The sequence below is a fragment of the Alexandromys fortis genome, unplaced genomic scaffold, assembly GCF_014885135.2.
Source record: "Alexandromys fortis isolate MF-2015 unplaced genomic scaffold, M_Fortis_MF-2015_v1.1 scaffold_57, whole genome shotgun sequence".
NCBI lineage: Eukaryota > Metazoa > Chordata > Mammalia > Rodentia > Cricetidae > Alexandromys > Alexandromys fortis.
The window spans coordinates 3611801-3625068 of record NW_026067941.1 but is presented as its reverse complement, the minus strand read 5'-3'; the positions used below and the strand labels follow the sequence as shown (position 1 = coordinate 3625068).

General features: G+C 40.8%; 1 protein-coding gene across 8 annotated transcripts in view; it reads left to right on the top strand.

Annotated features, from left to right (window-relative positions):
- Positions 1 to 13055, top strand: part of Cnot4 (CCR4-NOT transcription complex subunit 4) — a 106867-nt gene extending 93812 nt beyond the window's left edge. For 4 of the 8 annotated variants that reach the window (XM_050148087.1, XM_050148086.1, XM_050148084.1 and 1 more), the window contains 2 exons: positions 10799 to 11011; positions 11701 to 13055. In XM_050148087.1, coding sequence (XP_050004044.1) covers positions 10799 to 11011; positions 11701 to 12002 — 515 coding nt within the window. In that variant the 3' untranslated portion in view covers positions 12003 to 13055. Of the gene's footprint in view, positions 1 to 10798; positions 11012 to 11700 lie in introns of those variants that run through there. The other 4 variants (XR_007592848.1, XR_007592847.1, XM_050148089.1 and 1 more) reach the window with 2 other exon arrangements.
- Positions 13056 to 13268: the final 213 nt, after the last annotated feature.

Sequence of the window (13268 nt, the reverse complement as noted above, 5' to 3'; positions counted from 1 at the left end):
ACTGGTCTGTTTACTTTCCCTGTAGTTATCCCTGTTCTATTTTTGTCTTCTTTGGAATAACATTACCCTTTTCAGCTTGTCTCTTTTCACTTATTAATATTACATTTCTAGTGTTTTTCCCCTTATAGCACACATTGCACATAATTTCTGAAATTTCAATATGTACATGTTTCAGAAAATGAGTGTTTGTATCTCAGCCAATCTTAAACCTTAACAAATGCCTCTTGGTTTGCAAAAGTTATGCATCGAGAAACTTGTGAAGGTGTATGAGTGGTCAGCTGAGCTGCATCTGGAGGTGTATGAGTCATCTGTTACCCATTATATTCTGTCTTAATATACAGTAGTGTCAGGTTCTGAAATTTTTTTTAATGAAATTACAGCAAAGTAAACTATTCTAGTGCCCGGAAATACTTAGCATGAAGCTCATAACCAAGTTATGAATTTGCCAGTTAAAATAATATTTTGGAAAAATGAATAATTTTAGTTTCATTTGCAATTTTTGTGAGTTCATAGCCCTTAAGCTAATTCTGTGCTTGTAAGAGGTATCCTTTAGAATCAGATGAGGCTGACTGATCTCACTGTTAAAATAAAAGTGAACTGTATAATCAAAATGCAGTAGACACAGCTTTAGTGATTTAACTTCTAGATCATTGGAAAATCTCTTATTTATAAAAATTATGAACATCAGAAATCTTAGAAATTTCAATAGAAACTATTGGGAATTGCTGTAAAGTCAGCACAAGTATCTAATCTGAATGCAAAACTGGAAAGAAACTTATACCCCAATTAAAAAAAATGTTTTTTCAACACTGAACAATCAAAAGCTGTTGCTGACTTTATTGGGAATAGACACTCTTCTGTCACTCAGCAGGGACATGAGAAGCAAGCAGAACAGTGTGGCTATTACGAGAGTGTGGGAGCAGGGTGGACTCAGTTGACATTCACTGTGTGTTTGGGGGTCATGTGCTCCTGGGGCCTGCAAAGCTTGGACCTACTTTGTGTGAGAGTTTGGCTGTAGAATCATGTAGTCAGAATAAACTTGAATTGTAACCTACCTCTTCCTTCCATTGTTAAGATCTCCCCTTTAATTCCAACTGCATGTTACCCTTTAATTCCTCTCCCAGCACCCTACCACCACCACCACACAGCTTTTTACAATGTTACTGCTTTCCATCTTACTGCTTATTGATGTGCACAGGAAAAAATTCTATATATACTATCTATATGTATATATAGATATAAGTAGATAAATAGTGTTGGTCTTTTTTAACTTAGACACAGTTCCAAAAGCTTCTATAAAAAATTGGAATTTTCAGAATTCTTTATGCTGGTAAGCTGTTAAAGAACTTTAATAATTAGGAGTTCTTTATGGCAACTTGTCATTGCAATTTTTTTCTCATAGTTAACTCAAAATCTTTTCATCTTTTCCCATTTATACCGTTTCAGTGCTGTTTTGCAAATCCACAAAAGAGGTTGCTGCTTGTTTTCTGTCTTTTGGATGTCAATCCGGTTCTCAGTTCAGCCATTCACATGTAACTTGATACCCAGTTTTCTTTGTAGCTCTCTGTAATATAGGTTACTTGACAGTGCCTTCCTTAGAGTGAGCTTCCATCTGATGATAGTAACTCCAGGTGGTCAGATAATAGATCTGCTTTGCCATGAAAGCCATTCTTACTGACAATACTTGTCCTTACATTTGTGTTTATATAAGCATCTAAAAAAGGGGGAGCTGAGGCTCAGACATTAACATTTGTGGTTCGACCAAGGTTGTACTAGTTCTGATTTAGATGTGCACATCTGTTTATATGGTGTTTAGACGCTCTGTACCAGTTTGGTTTGTTGGTTTTTGTTTTTTGAGGCAAGGTTTCTCCATGTAACTCTGGCTGTCCTAGAACTCGCTCTGTAGACCAGGGTGGCCTGGAATTCACAGAGATTCGCCTGCCTCTGCTTCCTGGGTGCTGGGATTAAAGATGTACGCCACCATACCCAGCTGTACCAGTTTTTTTTTTTTAATTCAGATACCATAAGCCTGATAAGTAAACCCATTATGCCTTTTCCTGTGCACATTACTGGATACTTAAGTTTTCTTTTTTCTCTCCTGTACTCTCCTGATGCATTTAAAAAAGAAAAAAAAATAGGAATGTGTACATGATAAATTTGTGTGATTGAATTTGTTCTAGAGTGAATTCTTGTTTCTATGTCCCCATTTTAGAAGTTTGCCGTATGAAATGACTATATAATTATAAAATGACAGCTGTGTTTTAGCGACTATTTTAATTTGTGTAAAGAATGTAGTAATTTTAAGATGGTTTTCACTCTTGATTCTGTCACCTGTACAACTACCTCTTTGTTTCCATGTTTTGAACTTATGTACATTTTGTTAAATATATAGAAAAATGCAGAGTTAAACAATCCAAATAGTATGGCAGAGACTAACATAGTATCTAGAGTGCTGCATAAATTTGCCTAGACTCTGTTGGTAGCCATGCTATTTTTAACCATCTTTATTCCAAAGGGTAATCATTCAAAACAGCATGGACTGTTGAATTCAAGATATACTATACTCAACAACCTAAGGAACCTATTCCAAGTGAATTACTTTGATTTGATTGGTTCATTATGGTAAATCTTTTTGGCTTTTATTGGCCACTGTATTCTACTCTGTTTGGGGGTTGGTTTGTCAGAGGGAAAGAAAGCTAACTGGAAGGCCCGTGATGTGAGCAGGCAATGTAAGAGGAAGTAAGTCACGGAATATAGGAAGGAAATATTTCTGTTTGAAAAATAGTTGTCAGTAGAAGATACCTCCATGACTACCTGTTCAATTTCAAAATAAGTTTAACATCTTGAATACTTTAGTTGGAAGGGCACTATAGTTCTTGACAAAATCTTGCTTATTTCCCAGAGAAATGTCTAGAAACAAAAGCAGAACAAACAGGTGTTAGTATCAGTTGTTGAAGAATTGAAGTGCGCAGTTTCTGCAGTTGGCCTCCTGCTCCTCTGTGGCTTGTCTGTCAAAAATGGCTCTGCAGTCTCACCTGTGAGGGCTGACTTGGCACCTAGAGAGCCTTTTAACTGCCTCTGTATCTCCCTTCATCGTGTTACTTAGTCTGTCCTTTTGGTTAGGAGAGCCCATTCTTTCCAAAGAGGGTGGACAGGAATGAAATGACCACTAAAATGTGATCTCTGCCTTTTCCTGTGGCTCAATGTTAGTGACCTAAGACTCAGCAGAGGCTTTTCCTCTTTTTTCCATGATTCTACACATGGCTTTTCCTTGCCATTAGCATGTATTAGATCATTGTGGATTCTAATTTTAATCTATAAGAATTAAAATATCTTGCATTACAGATAGATCATATATGCCTATTTATCTTGTAGATCTTTTCAAGTGTTATCAGATATTCTTTATGCAACTGACTTTTTTATATGCCATCTCATTTCCACTTCCTTATTATTATTAATATTTATGGGGCATAGCTAGAATGACATTTTAGCAACTTCTGTAGTCAGTGAATCATTGCTCCCACATGGGGACCACCTTCACCCATTCTTTTTCTGACCTGTTTTGGAAAAGGTATTGTTCAGCATCCTTCATTCCATTGCCTAGTAAGGGTTGATACTATTTGCCAAACCAAGGAGGAGCTCAGAGTCTGGTAGGAAAGAATAAATGTAAGTGAATGATTGAAGCACACCATGGCAGTGGTTGAAATAGCCAGGATGCTTGCCTTCTAAGAATGGAGTCTCATCATTCTTTACTAAATTGTAAATCCTGAGGGGTGAATTTTACAATGAGTAACTAATCCTGTTGTTGGGCAGAATGAGGTTCTCTTCCTCCTTTACTGTCTTGGGAAAGACATGTAGGAAGATGCTTTATCAGGTTTCTTTTCTCTTTTTCTGTTTTTTCAAGACGGGGTTTCTCTGTGCTGTGTAGCCCTGGCTATCCTGTAACTCGTAGGCCAGGCTGACCTTGAATTCACAGAGATCCATCATCTGCCTTTGCCTCCTAAGTGCTGGAGTTAAAGGGATGTGCCACCACCACTCAACCTTAGTGCAGATGTGGACCTAGAGATGCTAGAGTGGTTGACTCTCAAGGTCTAGCATGACCCCGTGCCTGGAATTTTGTAACCTGTTTTGGAGAAATCATAGTCTAGCAGGTGGTCTCCATGTCATCTTAGGTGTGTGTTGTGGTCTTTGTGTTTCCACCCAGGGCTTTCCCCTAACTCAACCTGCTCAAGAGTGCACATTTTGCTCTTGTATACGCATGTATGTGTGGACTTCTTGTAGATTTCCTAGACAGATCTGTCTGTATGTCTGTCTGTCTCTCCCTGTTCCTCTCTTTTTCTCCTTCCCTCCCCTTCTCTGTCTCCTTTATTGAGCTTAATGTTTATATCCTCTGGTTCAAGTTCCTTCTGATCCTTTCTGTTATTATTTCCTATATAGATGAAATAATCTTTGGTATTAAATTTATAGTTTGCCCCCTGGCCCCCCCCCCCCAGATGGTTACTTCTAGATACCCTGGCTGGCCTGAAACTCACTTTGCAGACTAGGCCAGCCTCACATTTGTAGTGCCCTTTTGCTCCTGAGATGATAAGTGCACCCATGATTCCCGTCAGTGTTTTCCTCGTTTATATTCAGGTTTATACATGGACATTCTTCATGTGTCAGTCATCTGGACCCCTTATTCTCAAGATGATCTTAGTTTCTTCCAAAATAGGCTTATAGTTCTTGACAGGCATGTTCTAGAACAGAAAAATGTAAAACGCACCTGCTTATATCTTTTAAAATGCCATGCCTTTGTGGTTGCCCACCAGCCTCTGTTCTTCCCAGAGGCTCCTTCCACCTGCCCTGATGCTTGCCTGGGCACCAAGGGTCCCATCTGCAGAGTGTCAGATTGCTCGCTCCCTTCTTTTGCCTCATAGTGCCTGTTTGTTTCTCCCACAGTACTGACTGTTCTGTGCTCTGGCTAGGCACCCTGTCTCTGGACTGTATCTCATGCCTGCTGCCAGGACCAGCACTGCTTGATAGTGAATTTCACAGGATTGGATACTGTCACGTTATACTGATTTTTGGTTACTGTTGTTGACATTTTTTAGTTATAGAACCTTGGATAAATTCTTTAAAGGACTAAAGGCTATTCAGCTTCTCATTTGTAAAATGAAGCTGCTACTTAACTTCACTGAACTCTTAGCCCTGAAATAGTGACCTAGAACAGAGTGACAGAGAGGTGTCTGGAGTAGAAAACTGATAAACTGTGTTTTACAAGTCTTGGTTGCTGACCTTTATTAGTACCCGAATATTTGCTTTTTTAAAGCAGCACTTCTGGCCATGTGTGGTGACAGACACTTTTCGTGGCAGCACTTGGGAGGCAGAACTGGACAGCTTTCTACGAGACTAGCTAGATCTACATAGTGAATTCCAGACCAGCCGGGGGACATGATGAGACCATGTCTAAAAAAAGGGAGGTAGCGTTTCCTATTTACAGATGTACTGGATTTTTTTTATGTATATATGTTAAAGTGTTTTGGCACCTGAACAGTACTGAAGGCATCTTTGTGACTCGTTTCTTCCTTGTTTACATTGAGGGAAGCTTTTTGGGTACCCAAACCTCCACTTGGCTTCCACACATTAAAAATTGAATTTTGTAGAGGGTCTTCAAGTCTGATCTTGAAATAAGGGGAAAGTGCAAGATACCAAGCTCCATGACAAGAGTATTGTTCCCACAGTGTGTGTCATCTAGAAGGGTTTGGGTGGAGAGAAAAAAGGCAGATTTTTGGGAGATTGAGTAAAAATTAGCTGAGAGACCCAGAAAGCATTCCAGTGAAGCAGACTGACAGGAACTACCGTTTACTAAGCAGAACGCTTATCTAGCTGACCCCACGTTTTTCCGCTTATGTCGTTTCTGCTTCTTTATGTTGGTGTAAGCAAATTTTAACTTCTAAATATTTTGTTAAGGCACCTGACATTTCCTCTTTAGAACTCTTGTCATTTGCATTCTTAGATTTTTTTTTTTTTTAATCTAAATCTACTTTCAGGACTGTGGTGAAACCCTTTTGTCTGTGCCCAAGCAACTCGGCTCTGCCATTCGGTGGGTCTTGCTTTATAATAAACATAGTCCTAGAAATTTGAGTATAAACTCTATCATTTAAGTGGAATATTTTTCAAAAACTGATTGTGTTTATGTCTGAAAGACAGCTGTAGTTCCGTATTAATAAATTACAGTGATTTTTGCAGCAATTCTAAAGAATATTTTTATATAAAACCTCTAATATGATAACTTTGTTCCTTAAAGTTTGGTTTGGCATAGTTCATTTCTATTTGAATCACGTGAAGATGGGCTGTTGAAGTTTGAGGGAGTTGGGCTTTCCCCCAGTAAATGCTGATGGGGATGGACGTCAAGCCCAGACTAGAGAGGCGGTGTGACGGGAGCAGCAGTGCGGAGACGCATGGGGCCGTGTGGGGCTGTATCCTGTGTCCTGACGAAGTGCACGGTGTAGGAGCCTTGGGTTGTGCATGATGAGCGCAGCGGGAAAGAAAAGTGTACATATTTGGGGGCTTTTTGGAGTAACCGTGAGAAAGAACTTGAAGGCTGAAATATAAGATGAATTTTAGGACCGCTTTCTAACTGGGACTCACACAGGGTGTCAGTCCACTCTTTCAGAATAATTTAACTTGAAACATGAGTTCTCTGGTCCCAGTACTGCAGTCTGGTAGATGAAAACTAAGAATTAGGGCCAAATTTGTGAACCAGCTGATCCTACCCAAGTGTAAAAGAGCTGGAGGACTTGGCGTATCTGTGAATTTAATTGTGTCAAACTGTCTTAGTTGATAAGGCCTGTGTGTTTACAGATAGCCCTGCCAGTACTAATTACATACTTTTAAAAAAGTCAGTATCATTTTTACCATAGTGACTTGGTCTTCTTTGTACCTTGCTTGGTCTTTTCAAGTTCTGCTTGTGTGATTCCTTTCCATGTTCTTCTCACCTTTGCAATGTTTTGGCCGTGGGCAGACATGCTAATCAGGTTGGCCACACAGCACCTCTGTGAGCACAGTGACTGTTATGGCTAGGTTCCTAAGAGACCTGTATACTTGCCCAGTTTTGGCAAGTTAGACATCTGCTGCCTTGCCTCATTAGGAAGTTTACTGGTGACCAATAGAGAAACATTTGTTAGTCATTTATTAAAAATGAATGTGCTTCTGATGACTTCCCTATTCTATCCGCATAGGGGTAAGGCAGTAGAGTTCAGCTAAGTGACTAAGTATGCCACATGTTCCAGGTGATATTGACAGGCAGCCCTAGAGCTGCCTTCTGCAGCCCAGTGACAGTGTTCAGCCCCATGTTTTGTGTGAATCCTTAAAAGAAAATTAAGTTACACCCTATTGAGTCAGTGTCCAAGTGCTGATACTGTTTGGAGAGGGAATGTAGCCTTAAAAGCAAAGGAGTCCCGTTTCTTTGTCCATGGTCCTAATGGGAGACTTTGCCACACCTCCCTCCCATGATACTTAGAGTATTTGCAGACACATTGGATTGTCACAGCTAGCATCTGGAGGGTGTGGTGCTGGTAAGCATCCCACAGTGTGTAGGACAGCTAGCCACACGAGGATTGTAGTGCAATGCCTATAGCTGCCAAGCCAGGGTGCGGCTCAGTGACAGCACTTACTATAGAAACAAACTTGGCTGTGTTTCCAGGGATGGACTTACTAGAGGTCTACTGTCAAAAGGAATCCAGGTCAAGCTATGAGGTAGGGTATATGGAACTGTGTTGATGAGGTTGGTTGCCTTTGTCTGCACAAACACTCAGCAGTAGAGAAGGTGTTGAAGTAAACATTTCTCCTAAGCTCTATAGAATATGTTTCCATTCCACAAGCTAAGGCTGTGGGTCTTGTCTGGTGTAGTGCTCCTCCCTACACGTCTTCACTGTCAGCCACACATTATGTATGCTCTGAAGCTTCCAGAATGTTTAGGCACCTGCTTTGTTTTGAGGGGTGGGGGGAGAGGAAGGAATGTTGTTTGATGTTTTTCAGTAAAGATTATTTCCCAAGTTCTCTTATATTCAAACTATCCTGACTTTATAGTTTCCCGTTGTTTGTGTGCCGTGTACCAGAGATGACTGCCTTTGAGTAACACTATAGCAGGGTTGTATTATTTTGCAATCAGGGGAACAAATAGCCTTTGATTAGAAAGAAAGAAAAAGTGTTTTTTTTTTATTTATTTAAAAAAAATAGTTATTGGTTGGCGGCAAAGCTGAGATGTAGGGTGCAGGGCTCTTTGACAGCATTGTTACTAGCCTCATAGTAAGTTTTTCCTAAGTGTGGTACTCAGTAAGTGGAGGTAAGTGTTCTTTTGTTTTGCTTTTGGCAAATATAAAGTAACAGTTAAGGAAATATTATGAGTGAGGTAAGGAAGAGAGAAGCCAGTCGTTGACCTGGACCAGCCAGACCAGCCAGGAGGAATTACCGTCCTGTAGTCCTTCCCATAGTTACTCAGCATCTTTTTCCTACCAAGGCATTGAAGGTTTTGTTTCTCGGAGTTCAGCTTTGCTCCACAGAACAGCTTTCTAAGTTTATTCTCCCCTCAGTTTCACTGCTTTAGAAGCCATACTGTGTCTTACCCACCAAACCTTCCTGTAACTGAACACATCCTATGATTTCAGTTTTTTTTTTTTTTTTTTCAGGGAAATCTTGTTTATGTGTAGTGCAAGTTATGGACCTAGAGGGAAACACTGATGATTATATTTTCAGTTAGAATGTTTTCATGCTAGGGATTAGTAGGTCCTGGGGGTATTTAGTATAGTTGATAGAGCGCTTACCTAGAATGCAGGAAGCCCTGGGTGAGTCCCAGCATCATGTCAACCTGGAATGCACTTGTACTTTCAGTACTCCAGAGGCAGAGGCAAGAGGATCAGTCATCTTTACTTATATAGGAAGTTCAAGGCCAGCCTAAGATGCATAAGACCTTGTCTCAAGGAGGGAGGCTGGTTCTTGGGGCTTGGGGGTGTAGCTCAGTGATAGAGTGCTTTCCTAGCTCACAAACAGTTCTGAATTTAGCCTCCAGTAACACAACACAGGGTGGGGGTGGTCTCTTGGCTACAAAGTCCAGCCTGTTCTTTGAGGTGTGTTATTTCTGTGTCCTGCCTGCCATCCCTGATAGACAGGCTAGTGATACCCCTGTTTTCTTTGTTTCTTTTTAATTGTGGACTTTGTAGGACCCTTAAGTGTTTGACTCTTTAAAAAAATTCAATTAATATTCTACACAAAGTAGACCAAGAGAGATCTTGATAATAATTTTTTTTTCAAATATATCCCTCTGTCTGGTCTCAGGTTACCAAAAATGAGTTTTATAAATGAGGGCAACTTTATTCTCTTTTGGGGCAATCTTTCCATGTTGCCATGGTTCCCCTACCCCATTCACCTTGGGTATTACTAGCTAGGATTCAAACATGCACTGCTAAGACTAATAGTAGAAAATGTCCCTGTCTGTGTTTTACCTATTTACCTCACAGAGTTGTGACGATCAAATGTACGGTGCTTTGTAATTGTATGACACAATGCAAAAGAAAATAACATGCAGGTGTGAGAAGGATGAGGCTTAGGAAATAACACCAGTTGTGAAGTAAAGTTAAGTTTGCGGACACCGCCCCTGCCCCCATTGTTTTGTTTACCTAGTGTGGAGTGTTCTTCATTTCAGTCAGGTTCAGAGATGAGCTTTATTGCCGTTAGTTGTGTTTGTCTTCTATAAATGATAGTACCGTGAGATGCTACATTTGCTGAAACCTAGTAAAATCTGACCATAGGTCAGTGACGGGGTGAAGCAAAATTTGAAGAGAAAATTCTGAATTTATCAAAGAGCATAGACTGCCTGATCAATCACTGTCACTGTTGATACTATCCTCCATGTTGATTGCTGATCAGTTCTGTAGATGGAGATGTTTTTGCTTTTCAAAAGCTATAGTTGGTCATTTGATTCATTTTTCTTTTCAATAAAACAGTTATTCTAAGGAGTAGTTAGACTTTACCTTCCCAGCCCCAAGTATTACATATGGGTTCTGCACAATAGTAAACCCCAGTTTAAACCACAGTTGATACAAACCCATTTTAAATCGGTAGCGACTTCTATTTGACAATATCCACAAAAGACTTTGAAAACTGTAGGCTTAAACTCTGTGGAGCTGGAGAGGAGTGTAGAGCAGAGCTGAGAGACGCCGGGGACCAGCTCCACCAAGAGGTGCCCAGCCCCCGCTTGCTGCTCTTCGGGGAAAATGTCCTTTCCAGATTCAGAAGTTGCTGATTATCTGATTATCTGATCGTGCCCCTTCAGTGCAATACCAAGTTTATAATCAGGAGAACTTGGCTTTCTTTTACTTTTGGCTTATGTTTATTCTCCATAAAATGACTTTCTTCCTTTTAATGGACCCAGAAATGAGCTCCTATAGTGAACTGACAGAAATTTTTTTCTAATAGTGTACATCAACTGAGCTGGCTAAATAGCCTCACATCATGAAACTTTATCATGTAGCTGGTGCTGGCTTGTCACTGGAGCACTGAGTCCTGCAGCTGGATTACTGATTTGTACCCTTGTTGTAGTCAGGAGGCCCCTCCCATCAGCCTGAGAAAGCTTCCTGTCCCTAACTTGAAGGCCCTGAGCTCACAAGCAAAACCCTAACCCAGTTTGTAGGACGACCCATTAACGCTCAGTAAAGAAAGAGTAATTCCTCTCCGCTTAACCACCAAAGAACAGCATATGTTTCTAACGTCAGCTTTTTATTTTTTTTATCTTTCATTTTTTTGTTGGTAAATCTCCCAGACAACAACAGTTCTGTAGAGAGTTTAAATATGAAGGAATGGCAGGACGGGCTAAGGGCACTTCTACCCAACATTAACATCAACTTTGGTGGACTGCCCAATTCTTCCTCCCCCTCCAACGCCAACCACAGTGCACCAACGTCCAACACTGCCACCTCCGACAGCGTGAGTTGGGACAGCCCTGGCAGCTGGACAGACCCAGCCATCATCACAGGTAACTTTCTCGCTCCCTTCAGCTCCACCCACAGCCATCAGTGGGGGCTTTTTGGTTTTGCACAAATTAAATCAGAGCAAGGGTCTTTCCGACATGAGTCATGAGTTCCTTTCACAAAGCCTGATTCATTCTTAGGGTCATGGTGAACCAGTCAGCCTAGTTGTGTGCCTCGGTTGCTCCCTTTGGTGTAAGGTGTTACTAGTCTGGCAGCATGCGTGTATTTTGTAGGCCTCAAAATACAAAAGGGTCTAACTGAGCCATGTTAAGAGAAACATACTCCACTCTTTATAAAGCTCCCTATATAAGGCTGTCCTTGTTCAGATCCCTGTTGAGAAGGGCAAGTGCGATAGGGAAATACGCCATTTGCTTCTGGGGATCCTGGGCTTCTTTGGGGGGAGGCTGTTGGGGGATTTTTGGTTTTGTTTTTCCGCTGTTCCGCCTCTGAAAGTGAGGGAGTAAGCTCATAGTTGAAGAGGAGTGTTCATGCCACAGTAAATCTTGGTCATTGCTGGAAAAGGAAGAGGGTGGTTAAAAGAACATTTTTTTTTTTAAGTTTCAGTTGGAAATTTAAAATTGTAATTCTTTTATTTCTTGGGTAAATAAATCACTCTTTAAAATTTAACTGAGTACCTTGGTGCTCTTTCCTTACAAACTCACCGTTTTCTTTTTGTCTCCTGTTTCCTCTGTAGGTATTCCAGCATCTTCAGGAAACAGTTTAGACTCTATTCAAGATGACAATCCTCCACACTGGCTAAAATCCCTTCAGGCCCTCACAGAGATGGACGGCCCCAGCGCTGCCCCGTCACAGACTCACCACAGCGCCCCCTTCAGCACACAGATCCCTCTGCACAGAGCCAGTTGGAATCCTTACCCACCTCCTTCAAATCCTTCCAGCTTCCACTCCCCACCCCCAGGCTTCCAGACAGCTTTCAGACCCCCCAGCAAAACCCCTACAGATCTGCTACAGAGTTCAACACTGGACCGCCACTAAGCAGAGAGGGAGTTGAGAAGGGCAGGATCCGTCCACCCTATCTCTCCCTCTCGGCCCACTCACAGCTCCCTTCTCATCTCTTACGTTCTGAAGAATCCAGTTCCTGGTCATTTTTTTCTCCCTACCCCAGATGTGATGCGCTCACAGCGTCTTTACCATCTTTTGTTTGATTGTAAAAGTTTCAGTTGATCCAGCATTTGAGTGAGTGACACTGTTGAATGGTTCTGGGGAGGAAATGCCTTTTTAAGCAGAGGAAAAAGAAAATCAAAAGACAGTCTCAATACTTAGAAAATTACTGTGTGTCTGTCGCTCATAATAATGACATAGTCTGCTTAGCAGGAAATGACGATTAATCTCTAGGAAAGGTCAAGTAAATCAACTGCAGACTGAAAACCAGGCTGATTGGAATGAGATTGCTAAATGCATGGGGGGAAAGCAGTGGTCCTGGAATCCATCTTGTATTCAGCTTTTCACTATTGCAGGAAAAATGCTTTTCATTTTAAATTCTTATTGAATTGATGGGGAGGACTCAATTGTGTCATTAAGCAAAGGGAACTTTATTGGTAGTGGATGGCAAGATGAATTATCTGTAGGATCTGGCCTACTGCTAAAGAGTTTATAAAGAGGGAGAAGTAAATTTTTTAAAGAAAAAAATTTTTGGCTTTAGATTTAAATTCAGATGTTTTAAAGGAAAAAAAAGTATTCACAGATTTAATACCTATCCATAATATAAGAGCTGAATTATAAATGATTTCCTCAGTCTTTCTCCTCTGTCAGAATCTTTTTTTCTTTGACCATAAGTCCACCTGGCAAGGCACTCTGAGCCAGCACTCTGGGGCCATCTGATCACCAACAGGAGCAAATCTCTGACCTCTTTGCCTGCAGCTTTTACTTAACCCTGTAGTTTCTGGACGTTTGTGCAGTATTGAAAAGACAGGAGAAAAGAAAACAAACCTGGTTATAACCTGATGCTAAAACTAAAAACAAGGAAATGTACCTCTTTCTTCAGAATTAAAACTAAAATCTTAAATAAAACAGAAAACTTGATGGTGACTACTGGGTGATTCTTGGTTTTGTTTTTCCAGTTTGTTCCTTGTGATTTGAAATATTTTATAATGCAGTACCATTTTGAGTGTCCATCTAATTTTACATCTTCAACTGCTGAGGATGGTTCTGAAGGAAGTAGGAAACAACCGTTCTTTTTGTCAGTTACTGCTAGTTTTAAGGATCATCAGTCTTCTTGCTGGCAGCAGTTCCTCTTCCAGT